This window comes from Triturus cristatus, chromosome 7, assembly GCF_964204655.1.
Source record: "Triturus cristatus chromosome 7, aTriCri1.1, whole genome shotgun sequence".
Classification (NCBI taxonomy): Eukaryota; Metazoa; Chordata; class Amphibia; order Caudata; family Salamandridae; genus Triturus; species Triturus cristatus.
Window position 1 is genome coordinate 1,697,049,611 of NC_140590.1, and position 17,411 is coordinate 1,697,067,021.

The window sequence follows — 17,411 nt, forward strand, 5'->3', positions numbered from 1 at the left end:
ATTCTATATATTCAGAACTTCAGCCGTGTTCATATATCTAGGTTCCACAGATCCATCTTTTCCGAAACAATCCCTTCTGGTGCCTTCTTTATGACAGCCTTCGATACCTCAGGTGAGGGTGGCTTCTATACCAAACTGATTTGTGGACTTTACGGAGACTCTGAAGGATGAATGTCTTTTTTGGCCTGGCATAAAAGTCTGGATGTGTGACTAACATCATTTACAAAGCCAGTAATTTATTAAGATATAGGGCTAGCTGTATCAAGTGTTTTTCCCGTTCGCAATCGGGCCGATTTGCAGAATCTGCCCATTTGCGAACGGCAAAAAGTCTTTAGGAATGTATCATCTCAAAAGGCATTCGCAAAATAGGGAATTGCAAAAATTGCGATTCCCTATTTTGCAAATGCATTTAAGGAATCGCAATTTGCGATTCCTTAAATGAAAAACAGGAAGCCAAAAAAAATTGCGACCTGCCTTTAAGGAATCGCAAATTACCACCGACTTCAAGCTGGTGGTAATATGCGAATTCCATGAAAAATGCCCTTTTTTGCATTTTTCAAGGTGGTATGTGGCGCACATACATGCCCTTAGGGCATGTATGTACGCCACATGTGTATGCTAACCATTTAGGGGTGCAGCCTAGGCCCATGGGAATGAATGGGAAGGTATTCCTTAATAGCAGATTGCAATTTGCGATTCGTAATTAAGGAATATGTAGGAATCACAATTATTATTGCAAAACCTACATACACTGCATTTTGCGATTCCGAAATAGCGAATCGGTAAAATTTGCTATTATGGATAGCAAAATCCAATATTGATACATCTGGCCCATAGTGATCTGTGACTTAACCTTATTAAAGCTGTATAGTTACTTTCAAAGCCTAGAGTGTCATGGGCCCGTGTAAAGCCACCATATCGTTTCATATCACAGTATTTATCTGAAAAATCCGGTGACTGTTGCATTTATATTGAAATTTAAATACCCATCTCAATAATGCTGTGGGAGTCATCATTATTCATTCCTGGAGTGAAACTGTTTGTAAACTTCCCTCAGTGCTGTTTCTTCTGTAGATGGAAGGGTCTTTAACTCTTCTCTTTCAGTGCATCATTCCTATACGGACCTATTCAGGATTTGCCAGGACAGAGAGGGGGTTCTCTCCTGAAGGTGTCTGCCCCTGGCTCCAACCCTCTCCACTTTAGGATACCCTACTCCAGAGCAGACATCAGTGGAGCTAGTGCAAGACTGAATCTGTCACTGTCTGTGGTGTGTAGCACTCTGACCAGTTGGGAGCACCCAGGCACTACAATCATGCCCTTCTGCATCTGTGCATCTTCTACTGTTTTTAGTTGTGACCAGCATCTGCTTCTTTCACTGTCACTCAGATGGAATACCGACGGTTTACCTGTAGCAGTGTAACCACAAGGCCAACATCTCACCTCACACTGACACAAGGGTTGACTCTTCTGTACAAGGTCATGAACCCAGGAACCAGGGCCCCTCGTAGGCTAACCAAGAGATGGGCCCCAGGAAGTGCCTTGAGGCCAGAGCTGCCCTGGGATCTTCATGCAAGGAAGTCCCTTCTAGAGGTCTGCTCCCTACATCTTTGCCCCCTACTTCTCCACATTACAACTGCCTGTTGCGCACCGAGCTTTCAGGCACACCAGCCGAAGAGGTCCCTGATGCTGCCACAGGCACCAACCTGCACAGACTAGCTGAAAAATAACACTGAGGAAAGCAAATCCGCACTTTAATCCGTACATAAGACACAACTGAGGTGAAATATATCACTCTGGAGGCAAATAAAACAGTAATCTGACTCAGAACCGATAGCCAAAGGGCACAACTAAGGTACAGCCCATTGTAACCTCGTGTCACCTTGTCAGATAGCTCCTAGATGCAGAACCCAAGAGTGCCTGGGCTATGAAGCTGTATGTTAACGCATCCTGAGGAGTACGGCACAGACTGCAGGAGGATGGGTGAGAGCCAACTCCTTGCACACTGTGACCAAACATCCTGCCTGACTGCCTGTCTGTCTGGGGTGTTGTGGGTCTAATGGAATAACATTCTCTATATAACATTTACTTTAATTACTTGAAGCCTTTTCTAAGTAAATCTGTGGTTGGTGCATTCTAACAGTCTATTATCTTGCAATATGGCCCAGTATTGTGGCCCTTCCAATGAGTCAGAGGAGCTTTGGAAATTCCTGGGCATCTGTGCCATCTGTCCTCCTGATGTTGTTGATCACAGAGAGACATGGTGTAAGAAACTGGATCTTTGTATACTGCACCAAAGTGAGGTACAGTGTGTATAGAGTCCAAGGGCCTCCAGAGGTTTGGCAGAGGTTAAAGTTAGATAGAACCTTACTCTCCAAAGTGGTAGCTTGGCCGAACAGTAAAGCAGTACAAGAGGACAGTGTAAAGCATTCGATGTACACACTCAGTCAGCAAATGAATCCACACACTCAAGAACTGAACTCTAGGCCAATTGTTTTGTAAACTAAAAAGATACTGTTGTTTTATTTCTAGAACCAAGCAAGCCTGGTACAGGTAAGCATATTAATACTTTGCAGTAGTAAATTACTTGTATGAACACAGTTCAAAATTGCAGTATGACTTGTACTGGTTTTGGTTACAGTTTTAAGTAAGCAGTTTTCAACACATTGCAGGTATAGTACATTCAAATGAATGGGCTTTTTAAGAAAAATGCAGTTAATTACTTTTCAGATTACTTTTGCTAACACAGGACTGGATCCTAGATTCAGCCCTGGGACATTCCCTGAAAACAGGTGAGTAAATGCATTTTGGTTAAAGGTACGATTTTTAAGGAATATTATTGCATTTCAGAAGTTGACGGAAACCTTTTCACATAGAATCACTAATTTTATCCTATGGGAGGAAATTCACTTAGCAGGTAAGTTAGGTTATTGTTACTTTTTCTTATTCAGTGCTGGATCCTGGGTTCAGCACTGGGACTTTTCCTGAAAACAGTTGAGAAAATGTGTTTTGGTTAATCGGCTGATTTTTAAGGAATATTTGTAGTTTTCAGAAGTCGACACTTAAAAACTTTTTGGGAGAAAAAGTGTCAATGTTTTCCTATGAGGAAAAATTAGTTATCGTTTTCAAGGTAAGTAATCGGTCTTTTGAGTTAGGGTTCTGGGGTAGACTCAGGGGTCTCCCAGGGTCAGGGATGCACTGTTGTTGCACCCTCAGCAGCACTCGGGCGGCCGGGTGCAGAGTGTTGAGGCCCAATGTTATCCTATGGAGGATAGGGGGACTCCGGTTGGTGGCGGCTGGCAAGCAGGCCACAGGGTTGTGGGAGCAAGTCTCCTAGGGTTAAGCTCAGGGCAAGTTGGGGATCAAGTTAGCACCAAAGGGGCACCGTCAGCGGTGCTAGGGCATCCGGGTGCAGTTTTGAGGTCGGGTGCCCTGTTGAGTTCAATAGAGATTCCGGGACAAAGAAACACTGCAGGCTCGGGGATGAAGATCTTCCAGGAGTGACCACCACTTCGAGGGGTAAGTTGGGACGTAGAGGGATGGTTAGGCACCACTGGGTTTGGCACACAAGGCCGTGGGGCGACGGGTGCAGGGGTGCCTTTGGACGTCGGATTTTCCTACCCGCTCTGGTCGCTGTAGGGGGGGTCTTCTGGATTGAGGCTGCAGGCGTCGTCTGGAGGCTTGAGGCAGGTCAGGGGTCGCCGGATCTAGGGTCAGGATCGCCGGGGTCACATCCTCGTGGTGTTTGTTCACTCGAACACGGGCCGGGCTCGGCAGGTGCAGAGTGTGCTGGATTCGCGGTTTCTGGCTGGCACCAGAAGCTGCAGTTCAAACACGTCCGGTGTTCACGGGAGAAGCAGCTTGGAAAGTGAATGCAGGGAGGTCCTCTGGGGTTTTTGAGGTTGCTGGCCGCTGGACACGCTGGGGTTTTGCAGGAGCAGGTTCGAGGGAAGACAGGCCTGTAGGGCTGGGGCTAAGTCAGTGGGCGTTGTCCTCTTGTTAGCTCTGCACAGCTTCTCGTCCTTCTTCTTCTTCTTTTCTTGTGGTTGCTGGATCTGAGGAAGGAAGGTTCAGGGTGCCCCTAAATACTAAATTTAGGTAAATGGCAGGGACCAATGGGTCCCTTCCCTGGGGTGGGTACACCCCCTATTCTGCCACTCTCCAGTGGGAGGGGCGCAGGACCCTGTCCCTGGTTGGCTGGGTCCCCCATCCTCAAGATTGCGGGGACTCGAGGTTGTGCGTCACCTCACCTCCCCCACCTTAGGGGTGGAGTTGGCTGAGGTGGGCACACCTCTCTTCCTCACTTGTTTTTCCCGCCAGTTCTCCTGCCCAAAAGTGGGGGGTAGAACCAGTGGGGACCAGTTGCTGAAAGCAGCAAATGGTCTGGAGAGGCTCACAAAGGCGGCATGCCTTTGAAGCTTCTCCTTCGTGAACCTTGCCCATCCTGGGGGAGGAGGCTTGGCACCTCGTCCCAGGATGTGCATTGTTTCAAGCCCCCGAGAGCAGCAGGCTCTCGACCCAGGGGTCCAGAAACATGTTTGGTGGTGGTAGCCTGCGCAGCCACTCAGTCAGGCCACTGGTAGTTGGTCGTTTTTCCGGGGGCATCTCTAAGATGCCCTCTGTGGTGCATTTTACATTAAATTCCACACTGGCATCAGTGTGGGTTTAATGTGCTGGGAAGTTTGATACCAAACTTCCCAGTCTTCAGTGTAGCCATTATGGTGCTGTGGAGTTCGTAATGACAACCTCCCAGCACCATATACTCTTAATGGCAGCACTGCACTTACAGGGCTCAGGAATGGACCTGGGCACTGTAGGGGTACAGGGCTCATGCACCTGTACCCTCACCACTGGCATAGGGCACCCAGCTAGAGGGGTGACTGATACATGCCAGGCCAGTGGTTTGTGGGCATGGCACACAGGGATGTGTGCCATGTCGACTCTTGTTTTTGTTTTGCACCCAGCCACTCAGCCTGCAAAGGCAGTGTGTGTGTGTCAGGGTATAGGGCCTCTAAGGGTGGCACAATAAGTGCTGCATCCTTTAGGGGCCTTCTCTGGTCACAGTGCCCTGGGTACCTATGGTACCATTTACCAGGGGCTGACATGTGGCCAGAGATGCCAATTGGGTTTAGTCTTTAATGCAGTTTTAGGGAAGGAACACAGGCCCTGGGTATCTGATTGGCAGGAGCCCAGGGCACACTCAGTCAAAGCACATTAGCGATTCAGCAAAAAGTGGGGGCATACTATGCAAGAAAGAGGGCACTTTCTCACACTTAGGCATGGTGACAAAGTGACAAAGAATGAGAGGGGTCATTTTAGGACACTTGCCTGCAGCCTGAAGACTTGGAAAGGTGAACATGCTGGCATCTTTGATGACACAGACTGGAAAGGGAAGTGGATCTGACCGTGTGCACTTGTAAATGAGACAGCACAAGGAGAGAGGGAATGCTCAGAACATGGAAAGACCTCGTGCACTTGGAATTTAGACAGCGCAAGGAGAGAGGCCCTGCTCAGAACACGGAAAGACCTTGTGCACTTGGAAATCAGACAGCACAAGGACAGAGGCCCTTCTCAGAACAAGGAAAGAGAAGATCTTACCTCGGTGGAGAGAACATAGAGCCACATACCTGCACCAGGATCGCTTCATACTGCAAGGGGACAGAGAGCAGGAGTTAATGCAAGATCAGACCCGGGAATATAGACCCTCTACCCACAAACCTCACTGCCGTTAAATCTACCCCAGCCAGGCCGCCACCCTCTTCACTCAATGTATATCTTTACATTTCAATACATGCTCTGTTCTGCTCTCTTCTCTTTTCCAATGTTTTGTGCTATTACAGTATGTTATTTATTGCTGCTCGTTAAGTTTTTCATGTCGCATGTTAAGATGAAGGCTCCTGGTTTTCTGTTATTTCTTTTTAAATATGTTTCTACAATTATTTTTTAGGCATCTTATTGGTATTTATCCATATTTATTTTATGTTTTGAGAATATATGGAGCCTCAAAATGATATATTTCCGTGTTTATTTAACTCTTGAATGTGCAGTCATACATGGATGCCTGTCACGTTTTAGAAATTAAGCAGCCACGTATAACAAAACACTACACTCACAGGTACATATTAGCGCTACACTACAGATATATGTTAACATATGTCTGTGTTTAAGGAAATCTCATCCTACATTATTCATGTTTTTTAATTCTCCATTCTGTCTATCTGCTCAGCTGTTGCCTGGAATTCATGAAAGATTGTGTAACAGCGTAGATATTGATTATTCTTAATACAATATACATACTAGATTTTAAACTGGCATAATAACATGTACCTTACATACATTGGCAAAAAACATCACAGAAACAGAGAAAATGCTGAAATATCAGCACCGTAAAAGCATGCTTGATTAGATAGAAACAGTAGGATTCATCAAACAATAATAATAATAGCAAGCTGTTATGAAGACTAATGAGAAGTTTAGTATTTTTATTGATTTCAATTGCAGAGTGCTATCACAAACTCAACATTGGTGCAAATCAATGTTGATAAGGGTTGCATGCTTGAAACTTTCAGTAGAAGTACTTAATATCAAAATGAACATATATCAGTAGAAACAAATTTGTTTTAATGATTTTATGAATTAGTTTATATGTTGCTGCGATTGTATATTTTTAATACAATAACTACTGACAAAACTATTATTATTTCTTAGTATGAAAGGTTTGATTCACTTTCTTATGGTTTAAATAATTATTAATGAGTTGATTCACTAAAAGAAGATGATTCTAATGCTTTAAAATTCTCTTGCATAGGCTGCAATATTTCATGAAATTAACTTTGACTTGTCTTTTTGAAATGTTGCTTCAACTGTTCCTGCCTAATGTAACAATTTGACTATGAATGAAGCCTTATTCCTTGTGTGTGTGAATTTATGGGAACCGATTCTTGCACTGTAGGAGCTACAAATATTTTTTTCGTTTTGTACCTAACCTGTGAGGATGGCAAAGACTGTGGTTTCTCATAGCTAGCTTGGAAAATAAAGTTGGAGTAGCAAATGATACCTGACAAACGGAAGATGACCGCACAGTGGACAGACCACTGTGGTTGATTGCTGATGTCACAACTACATCATCTATACTATAAAGACACACTCTCCAAAGGAGGGGAGGAGACGCAGATCGAAGAGCTCTCTTACTTTTCGCCTATTTTGTTCAAAATCTTGAGATGCTTTTGCAGCTGCTGCTGTAATTGCTGATCAATTTGGACTCCTTTTTTGGCCGACAACTTAAACTCAATTATTTGATTTTTCTTTCCAATAAACTTTCTTACTGAACTCTCTTGGATTGATGTGGTGAGATACCAAATCTGATCTTTCCTGATTTTGTTCTTTCCCCATGTTGATGGGCATTTCACAAAAGGACTTTAACTTTTCTGAATGAGATTTTCCTCCATTTTTAAACCATTCTGCTGCCTTCATTCGTAGTAGAAATCTGAAATGCTCAAGCTTTCTTCTGTGAAAACCTTTGATTAATGTGTAGTTTAATACCACACAATATTGGCATTCTAACCGAGCTACTTACAATGTTGCTTGTATTCATTGATTTTGGATTGTTACATCTGTTATTGCATCCTGATGTTCTTTCTTTGAACTGTGCAATTAGTTTGATTCTAAATGCATAATCGAGATAGTCGTAGATTGATTTCAGTAGATCAAGACCTGTTGCTTTGATTTTGCGTGGCAACAACAGAGCTATTGGTTTGTATCACAGTATGGATCTGAGAGTAGTTTATTTGAGCCTCATTTCGAACTTGAATTTGGCTTCTAATTATAGTCCTCATTGGGTGGCTAACTGTGTTTTGGACATCCTGAAGTCTCACCCACACCACGGTCTAAAAAGATTCATCAGAGGATCAAAGCATCAGTGGGTATAGAGTAAAATATGTGTCCAGTAGAAATACCCGAAAGGATCGTCTTATGGGCCCCATGTGGTTGCTGAAGTAGAAAAAAAATGGTTTCCACGGCAACAACAGCATGGAGAGTCTCTGACAAGAGGCACCATTTTCAGTATTTTTCCGCTCTTAAAAATAAATACAGACAGGAAACACATTGTTGTATGTCTGTAATTATCTGTATAACTCAGTAAAAATGGAAAACCGGAAGCCTTAGTTATGATGCGTCGTTAGTTACATAACGCTATGCTTTTTCTATTAGTTTTGATATGTTATGTTTCATTCCCTTCAGTGCAATGATCTCATTCAGTAGTATCAACTTGCCAAGAGTATCTGTTTATGGGGCATTTATTTATTTACACAGTTTAGAAGTGCTCGTGTGATGCTACAGCAGTTCAGTTTATAGTAGTAAAAGGTGGCAGAGGCCCCTCCCACTTGCCCAAGCATATTTGAATCCAGGTCTCTCATAGGACATTGGTTTAGTGAAGGATGACGTCTTGTTGTCTGGTAGGATGAGACATGTTTAATCAAGTCGAGGAATGTTCTGCCAACTAGAGCTTAATGAGTTGAAACAAAGCTATGGAAAATTAGAAAATAATGTAAGGGTGGCCTGGTTCACAATGAAGACGTCAAAACATAGGGTTCAAGTAATATCTCCTGGTGTATTGTTGACGTATGCCAGTGGTGTCACCTAAAATGATGGGCTTCCCCCTGCAGAATGTGAAGCGCGTTCCCTGAGTCTCCCACATCTCACGTTTATTGCCTTTGGGCGGAATGAGACCCCCTAGAATATTTTGGGAGCCCCTGAAGGATTGGGGGCCTGCGATACGCTCTCAGCTTTGTGCCATATACAAACAGTTCCTGTTAGTCTGGCATAGAGCGCTTTAGAAGGATCAGGTTTTGCCGCAGCACCAGCCCAAGCTACAGAGGGGAGGTGCTCTTAGACAGGAATTACTTCAAGGAGGAAGAAAAGGGCCCACTGTGGAGTTAGAGATGGATTTCCAGGCACAACGAAAGTTCGAAAGAGAATGTCAAAGTGTTGACCTTGAGAACAGTGGAATTGGAGAGATGTATGATCCTGAGAGAAGGACAGACCTGAAGCATGGTTGCCAATTTGTAAGGAGTAGCTCAGCGGAAACAAACCTTTGGACCATTTGGGCTCAGTCAGCTTTCTTTCATCTACTTTAAATGGCTTTTCAGGTGCCTTGAAACAGGGAGCGGTCTCACGAGATGTCACCTTGGGGCTTTGGGATGAACACTGACACGTTTGTGTTTTCCTGAAATGTACGCATGACACAACTACTTAAATAGCAGCGGGGAGGGACTCACACCGTGTGGAAGTCACATGTTACTACTCAGATGGTAAACCATGCAGGGCAAGGTAGCACAGTTCGTACAGTCTGCAGTAGTGTAGCCAGTGTGTCATGGCCCTAGTGCGAAAAATGAAATGGGTCCCATAGCTGCTTTTTGAATTGTAAAAGACAGCAATAATCAGTGTTGGTCAAGCCCCTTAGGGATGTGGGGCCAGGTGCAGTGCACCTGCACACAAATGGGACCTACGCCCCTGACAGCCAGGCAAAAACAGGGGCACACCAATGTCTCGCTGCCATGACGCCTTCTCCACCTCTACCAATCAGTCCAACAGGGATGTGGTGTTTGGTGCTGAGAGCAGTTTATTGCGAACAGGTAACTAATAAGGCAGATCTCTCTCTTCCTCCACATCACAGCAATGAGCCTAACCTTGGATCATTCCGGAAACAGCTGAAGACCCGCCTCTTCTTCCAGGCTTTGACCCTGAGTGACTATAGCCCCACATCCTCCTGCCCCAGTGATGTTACTGGTGCTTAGTAACAAACAAAGCTACAGTTCTGTAGCTGATGTATTGTTTAGTGCCTGGAGTGGTCTTTTTAGCAGCAGAAAAGGTCCAGATGTTGTGTGTTTTCAAGAAAAAAAGACCCAGACGCTCTAGCTCTTCACAGATTCCTTGAGTATAGGCGAAGGCACCACACATTGAATTATAGAAGCGGAATAGTGAATTACAGGGTTGTTTTTCACCGAGTGACATCAAATGGACCACAAGAGCAAAGCTCGAGTTTTCCATGAAGTCACTCAGAACCCCGAGTTGAAATCATCCCTTAAATTCACTTTTTGCCCATCTACAATGTTCTGTTCTGTATAGCCTCCAAAATCAACTGTCCCTGCTTTCGATTTCTATGCAGGGGCAGAGAAGTAAGAGTGGAGCTACAAATAACACTGTCGCGGGGAGCTATAACTTACATAGTCTCTCGTCCCTGTGCAAAAATGTAAAAAAAAAGAAAAGAAAATTGGCCCCAGGTCTCTCATGTCCACCACTCTCTGGGGCATATTAACAAGCTGCAGCGCTAATTGTCACTGGCCGCTCTTAGCGAGAAAAATTTTATCGCTGGCTATCACAGGAAATTATCGCCATGCTAGCGTTGTACTAACAACGCATAGCGCAATGGCGATAATTTCCCAGCGATAACGGTGTTTTCCATGGAACATCGCTGGTTTTCCAGCAATGTTCCATGGAAAATGGCAATAACCTTGCTGATACGACCCTGTGGTCGTATCAGCATAATCCACCCCCAATGGTAAGTATACGTAAGTCAGCATTTTAGCAGACGTTAGTTTTTGGAGAAAACAGCTGTTTTCTTCAAAAACGAACGTCTGCTAAAATGCGTGGGCATCCTTGTAAATATCGCAATGTGTACATCAGCGATATTTACAAGGTTGTACTGCCCAGTGACGCCCACTTTGCATCTCATTAGAGATGCAAAGGGAGGCATCGGGTAAAAGGGTGCTAACATGTTAATGCATGTTATCACCCTCTTGTAAATAGGGCGATATTTTTATCTCTGCTTTTTTGGCTTTAAAAGCCAAAAAAGTGGAGATATGGCCCTTGGAAAAATGCCCCTAAGTGCCCTCCCCTTCAGAAGCTGTGGTCCCTGGGTTCCGGCTCTGTGACAGGCCAGCCAAAGCAGCCTGAAAGTCCTTTATGGTGTAGCTAGAGTGAGTAAATGTATTTGTTAACAACTGTTGCTGCATCGTAGTAAGTAAGTACTGGATTTGACTTCAGTTATTCCCGCTAGTGGCTCTCTACCACTGCTGTACATAACAACCAGATCCTTGATAATAGAACTGTGGCCTCAATATATTGGACACAAGGTGCTGTAGTTCTGGGAAAATTGAACTTGTCAAGCAACACATCCTCGGTGACCTTGAAGACGTTAATGTCAAGTTGTCTTCCTTATCACCAGAGGCCCTTTGGCTCATTCGACGCTCAGTTGAGAACCTTAAGTGTAGGTCCAAATCTGAGTTCTCTTACAATAGAAAGTGACTGATTCTTCCTGTGTGATGTTACAAGTAGGAGAAGAAAGTGGCATGTAGCTCAGAAAATTGAGGACTTCATTCACAGTCCACAATATTAGGCTATTGAGATTATATGAGAGTCACCTCTGCCTGGAATACCCTCTTTCTATAACTCATAAATTCAGGTTTTAGATCTGTTGTGGGAGACTTGGCAAAGATGTTGGATGTTCATCAGTTTGGACTTTGCACACCCTTACTCAGGGTGAAACACTTTCTTGCCTCCTTTCTAATTTTTACCTTATGCTCTTTGAAAGATTTTTACATGATGCTATTTTAAAGATTTTTACATTAGTCTCTTTCAAAGATTTTTACATTATGGATGAATGAATGAAACTCCATTAATTAAAGCTTAGAATTAAAAACAAGTAAAAATCAGTCATCTCATTGTTAAAAACCACAAAAAAAGTCCAACTTTCCATATGTTTTTACCTCCTCAATCCCAGCATCCAGAATCCGGCAGTTATCATGAGCTATTTCTTACTTTTATTTCATCAGGATGTAGTTATTAAATTAATCTTTCAAGCTAAACCAATTGATGCTTTAGCCGATTTGTGAAATGCTCAGCTAAGGTGGGCTATGTGCAATCGAAAGCGTCATCAGTGCAGGTTGTGACCAAGATCTTAAAGTCTCTCCACAATAAAGTACTCAGTGAACTCCTCAGTCCCAATAACCCTGCCCCAGTCAATGGCAACTTTTTCCTACTATTGATACTCAAGATGTCTCCTTTAAATCGGTGGGGATGTCAATGTGACCGTGATCTTATGGATTCGCAAATTAAAGTGCTTAGTGCAGCAGCAAGTGTTTTAAAATGCTAAACTAGGTGGCCAGTGGGCAATCGAAAGAAAGATCAATAAATACCAAGACCATGATCAAAAAGGCTCGCTAAGATAAGGTGCTTGATACATTTGGCCAGATACAGTACTGGTTTTGAAAAGATAAAGTAGGCTCAAAGAGCTCAATCAATGCCAGTTGCATCCGCAATCTTAAAGGCTTGCTGGAGGAAAGTGCTGGATGAAAGTGCTGAGAGCGTTAGCGGGCTACAGTACGAAGATCAAAGTAGGGGGAGTCAAGCATCTAAAATTGAGTATTGTACCTGTGGACTATTACTGCATGTTGGCAGGTGCGAATTCCATTCCTGAGGAAGTGGGCTTTCAAAAGTTCCTTAAACTCTGCCTTCAGTGCAGGGCATGTGCAGATAATGTGGCAAATGTCCTCCTTTGAGTATTGGCACAGCCGGCATGCGGTCACCAGTCAAGCGGGGGAGTTGAATACGTTTACATTATGGTATTTTTTATATATTTATATTAAGCTCTGGTGGTATCGTTTATGATATATTAAAATGGGCTATATTAGGATGGCCTCTGTTAAGTTTTGTCACTTCACATCATGATGTGTCATCTAAGTACATGTTAGGTTCTGTAACGTCAGTTGGAATGTCATGTTTTATGAAATATCAGGCATATCTAAGTAGCACCAGACCCCTCTAGAAAATCAAGCACTTTAAACTGTTCTTCAGCAGTCCATGAAGCAACATACATCTGAAAAGTCTCCACATGGGCCTCACCTTGTCATTCTGAGGAATGAAATCATCGTTCAGCGTCACCACCTGGAAGTTCACTGCAGTTTGGAGAAAGAAGGAGAGAGTGGAGTTAGACCTTACCGGAGAGATGTGCAATCTCCTTCTTTGTTGGTGGTTACAGGACAATGCAGCATTGTGGGAAACCTGGTCTCTAGCATCCATGTTCAAGGGGACCACTCAAAGAATGTCCTTGGTTTCTATGCGGGGACATCGGGTACATCAGAGATATAGCTCCCTCTTTGGAGGTGTCTCTGTTTTTTTTGCCTTTATAAAGGGTCATGTACCGTATGAGAATCTAGCATATTTAGTCTTGACAAAGATAGCAAGATGAACAGTAGTCGCTGTAAAGGGGTGCAGTTGGGCAGTAGGTGGGTTTGTCCTGTGATCTGAATATTTAGCATGAGAGGTGGCAAGTCCAGGAACGTTGGTAGCATTGGGTGTAGTTGGCAAAGGATCATTGGTATCTTGATTAAGTGGGTGGGTGTGGGGACTGTCATTGTGGATCAGAGTGCGGATGCTTTCGAAAAATGCCATCGACTGATACCAGTGCTGATGGACAACCAATGCCCATGCCTAAAGCCAGCTGAATCACTCAATGGCTAAAAGGAATTTAGCCAAAATCTCATTTTCTGTATCTCTGTGTATGTGTGTGTTGTGTGATGTGTGTTGTGTAATGCCATGAGCAGTGTAAATTCGAGCTGCCAATAATCAAAACATGATTTGTAAACAAAAAATATGTTGGGTTAGGTTCACAATTCATTGCCTCTATTTGTCCATAGGTGTCATGTTTATGTATTTATTGGTCTTCTGTCTTATAAAGTGCAAACTCCACCCAAAAGGCATGAAATATCAGACAGAAAATCAACCATGCATTGACTCGGAGCATAATGTTCTATTATGTTAACATAGATCAAAATTCTATCTATAACATGGAATGGAGTAAGTCTTTTGTTCCATGCATTATTACACAAGTAGCTGTAGCATCCTCCCCAGTCCGAAAGCCTGCAAATGACCACGTCACACACAGAGCTTTGTAGTGCACTTCTTTATTATTCAGAGTGCAGCCGTTAACTGCCTGCACTGTGTCATAAACTTTATTAACCACACCCAACTGATTACGTCATTTTCTTATAAAGTCCATCAAGTACCAGAAGGGTTCGGCTGTTCATATTCACAAGGCACTAAATCTCTCCCTTTGTTAAAAAAAAAGTACAAATAGTAGATATATTCATTATAGTTCCTCAATGAGTCATTGAGGTACTCAAACCACTCTTCCAGATTTCATAGAGTGATGTTGAAGAGGCGTAGGAGAGAGGTCTACCTTGGGTACTGGTGATGAAGAGGCAGTTGTAATGAGTTGGGTTCTCCAGACTCTCAGTGGACATGTCTCACTTCTAACATCTGGAGCTGACAAACATCGAGGCAGGTGCTTGAAATGTGACAAGTCTCTCCCAGGACGTTGAATGGCCACCATATGCCCTTTGCTCATCACAACCCTCAGTGGGTCAGCATCAAACAGAGTCAGACTTGCATTTCTGTTTTTGTTTGATCAGAACCTAGTCTCCTTTCTTGAAGGCTGTGTCCCAAGCACATCACCGTTTGTTAGCATAGGTCTTCAATCTGAACTTGTGAAAGGAATCTGTTGCACAGATCCCGTCAGCATTTGTCAACCTCTTAGTGGTCCATTGTGGCAATTTTGTTCCCATGGCTCTCCCAAACATTAAGGGCCCGATTCACAGAACTAACTTAAGACAAAATCCTAAACTTACTACTTTTGGTATTCACAGAAGTTAGGATTTTGTCTTAAGTTTGTCTTAAAACAAACTTAAGACAAAATCCTAACTTCTGTGAATACCAAACGTAGTAAGTTTAGGATTTTGTCTTAAGTTAGTTCTGTGAATCGGCCCCTAAGATGGTAGGGCTTAAGCACGAAGGGCTGAACATAAATCTGACATGAGGTTACTACCTTCTAGATCAGTGTGCTGCACTACTCTCTTTAGGGTGCCCATGAATCTTTCAACAACGCAATTTGCATTTAGCCAAAGAGGTGTACGTTTCTGATGTTTAACTTTCATATTAGTGAGAACGTTCTTAAAATTCTGGCTATTTAAAGGTGTGCCATTGCCAGACTTAAGAACACCCCATGTTGCAAAAATTTCATTTACTGTCTCAATGACTTTCTCATGTGTGGTTGATGATAGGTCTTTCACAAATGGAAATCGTTAGTACTTATCAATGACTACCATGAGATGATATCCATCATCGAGGAGTCCAAAGAAATATAGTGCATTCCTCTCCCACGCTTGCTTCAGAAGATCACGCATAACTAGTGAATGCTGTAATTTTTTGGGAGGTAAGCAGTTACACAAATGACAGGTCTTTAATTCTCTTTTAACTCTTCCTTCAAGGCGAGGAAACCGCACTCGGTCTTGGAGAGCTCTCTTAGCAGCGACAATGCCACAATGACCTTCGTGTGCAAGCAGTGGAGGCTCCTCCGCTAAGATGGAGGAGCGTCGATCTGAGGAAATATGAATTTTTATGATCAATTGTGTCCCCTATCTAGACCCCAACGGCTCCATGTACATGCTACAAGTACATGTATGTTCCCTCCACTTCAAGCTATGAAGACGCAAATACAATTGTGTCCAACGTTAAAATGTCCTCTTTCAGATCTGCCATGAATGGGTCAGATATTCCGTTCCTAAGTATGCCTTGCCACCGTCTTTATATGGTATACTTTTCACGTTTTCCAGCTCTGGCAAGGTAGGCCCTGAATTCTGCCATCAAGCTTTTCCTGCTTCTGCCTCTGAATGCTCCAGCCTGGACCTGCATCTGTATCCATGAACTTTGTCTTACTTCCTGCGCGGCTAACGGTGCCTAGCCCGGCCTGTTGCCTGCCAAAACTGTATTCAGCCTTCAAGTTATCTGCTCCGCTCCTCAAGAAATGCATTCCTGTCTAGTAGCTTAGGTAAACATCCCTCCAGCTGCAGAGCAAAGGGCCCGGCCTTACTGTCTCCGTGCAAGTAATTCATGACTTTCGTTACCATGGTAGGCCCATGCCCCCTCGCATCTCATGTAGACACTTAGACGCTTGTACACGCACTAGCAGTCAGTATAGAATAGACTCTGTCCGAAAAGACCTTTCCTTCCAGATAATATAGTTCCTTAAACACAAGATATTAGATATGATTTGGGATTAGGTTGTCCTGACATCCCAGACTTCTGTCTCCTCATGTAGGGCTAAATGTCAAGTTCCCTTCACCCTCTAGTCACACGTCAATCACACGTCATGCGGCTGCGCGCGCATCTCTGCCATATATTTTCGCTGACTTTGCAGGATTCTCTTATGGATCCACCCACTTGTGTCATCATCATAATGACGTTTTTAGTATACGCCTTTATGCACGCCTATTGTAACGCCTTTTTCATTACGTATGTGTATTCTTATCAGCTGTTACGCCTCCTGCATCTGTCTTTACTGTAATGCATTTACTATATATATTATAACCTGTCAATAATGTATTGCTGATCCCTTCCTGAACCTTCGTGGTGACGGAACTCGATTGCCTGGTTCGAACCATCATAATTCCTTTGTAAGGAATAAATTCCCTTTTATACCCTCGAATACCACGGATTCTGCCTCTTATTTTTACTGAGTTATTCTTCTTGAATTTTACCGCATAAATTAAGTCTAGGTAATTTAAATTTACCACATAATTGGCGCCCGAATAGGGACACCTCTCACACCCCACGCGCCGGAGGTGCGTTGCAGACCCGGACTCCTGCCGCAGCCGGACGGACAATTACGCGTACCCGCAGGATTTCCTGTATCTCCCTCAGGCCAACGGGGGCGACTGAGGCTGCGATCAACACCCAGACGAGGCGGTGAGGAGTGCGGAGAATCCCGACCAGAGCCTAGCTGAGAGAGCAAGATCCGAGGTATACAGAGGCCCACCAGATTCCGAAGTTCCGAAGTATCTAAGTCACGAGTCGAGTCGAGTCCAGTTTGGTCTAGTCCAGTCCAGACTTCCGAGGCCTTCCGTTCCGTGCTTCCCGGTGAGTACCGTTGCTGGGGACGCATCTAGACGTGCACATTAGTTTGTGCCGGTCAAGACGGGTTTGGGTACACAGACCTGGTCTGCACTGTTTTAGCAGTGTATCTGTACTGTTTAGCAGTACATACAGTATATTTAGTATTATGCAGTTAACTAGTTTTATTCTAATTATTATTGTTCGTTTCTAAAAAGTTTGTGATATGTTTTAAATGTCGTGGTATGAGTGATTGTTCGATCTTCATTATTGTGTTTATTGTAATTATTGTGTTCAGGTCCGAGTAAGAATTAAGTAGCAAGGTTCAAGATGCCGTTATTTTCAAAATTAAGACAGATAAAAACTAGGAAAGGGATACTCGAGGAAGCTGTTCCCATTCCACCTAGGGACACTCCAGGGTACTTTATGTACCACAAACATGGCCTAGATGCCGTATTATATCTTGATCT

The 17,411-nt window shown here is 43.6% G+C and overlaps 1 protein-coding gene across 4 annotated transcripts in view; it reads right to left on the bottom strand.

Moving 5' to 3' along the window:
* Positions 1 to 17,411, bottom strand: part of LOC146812806 (alpha-2-macroglobulin-like protein 1) — a 468,691-nt gene that overhangs the window by 400,062 nt on the left and 51,218 nt on the right. For all 4 annotated transcript variants that reach the window (XM_085619916.1, XM_085619915.1, XM_085619914.1 and 1 more), the window contains exons 4-5: positions 12,898 to 12,950; positions 5,625 to 5,645 (exon numbers count right to left, since the gene is read on the bottom strand). In XM_085619916.1, the coding sequence (XP_085476042.1) occupies positions 5,625 to 5,645; positions 12,898 to 12,950 (74 nt within the window). The remainder of the gene's footprint in view (positions 1 to 5,624; positions 5,646 to 12,897; positions 12,951 to 17,411) is intronic.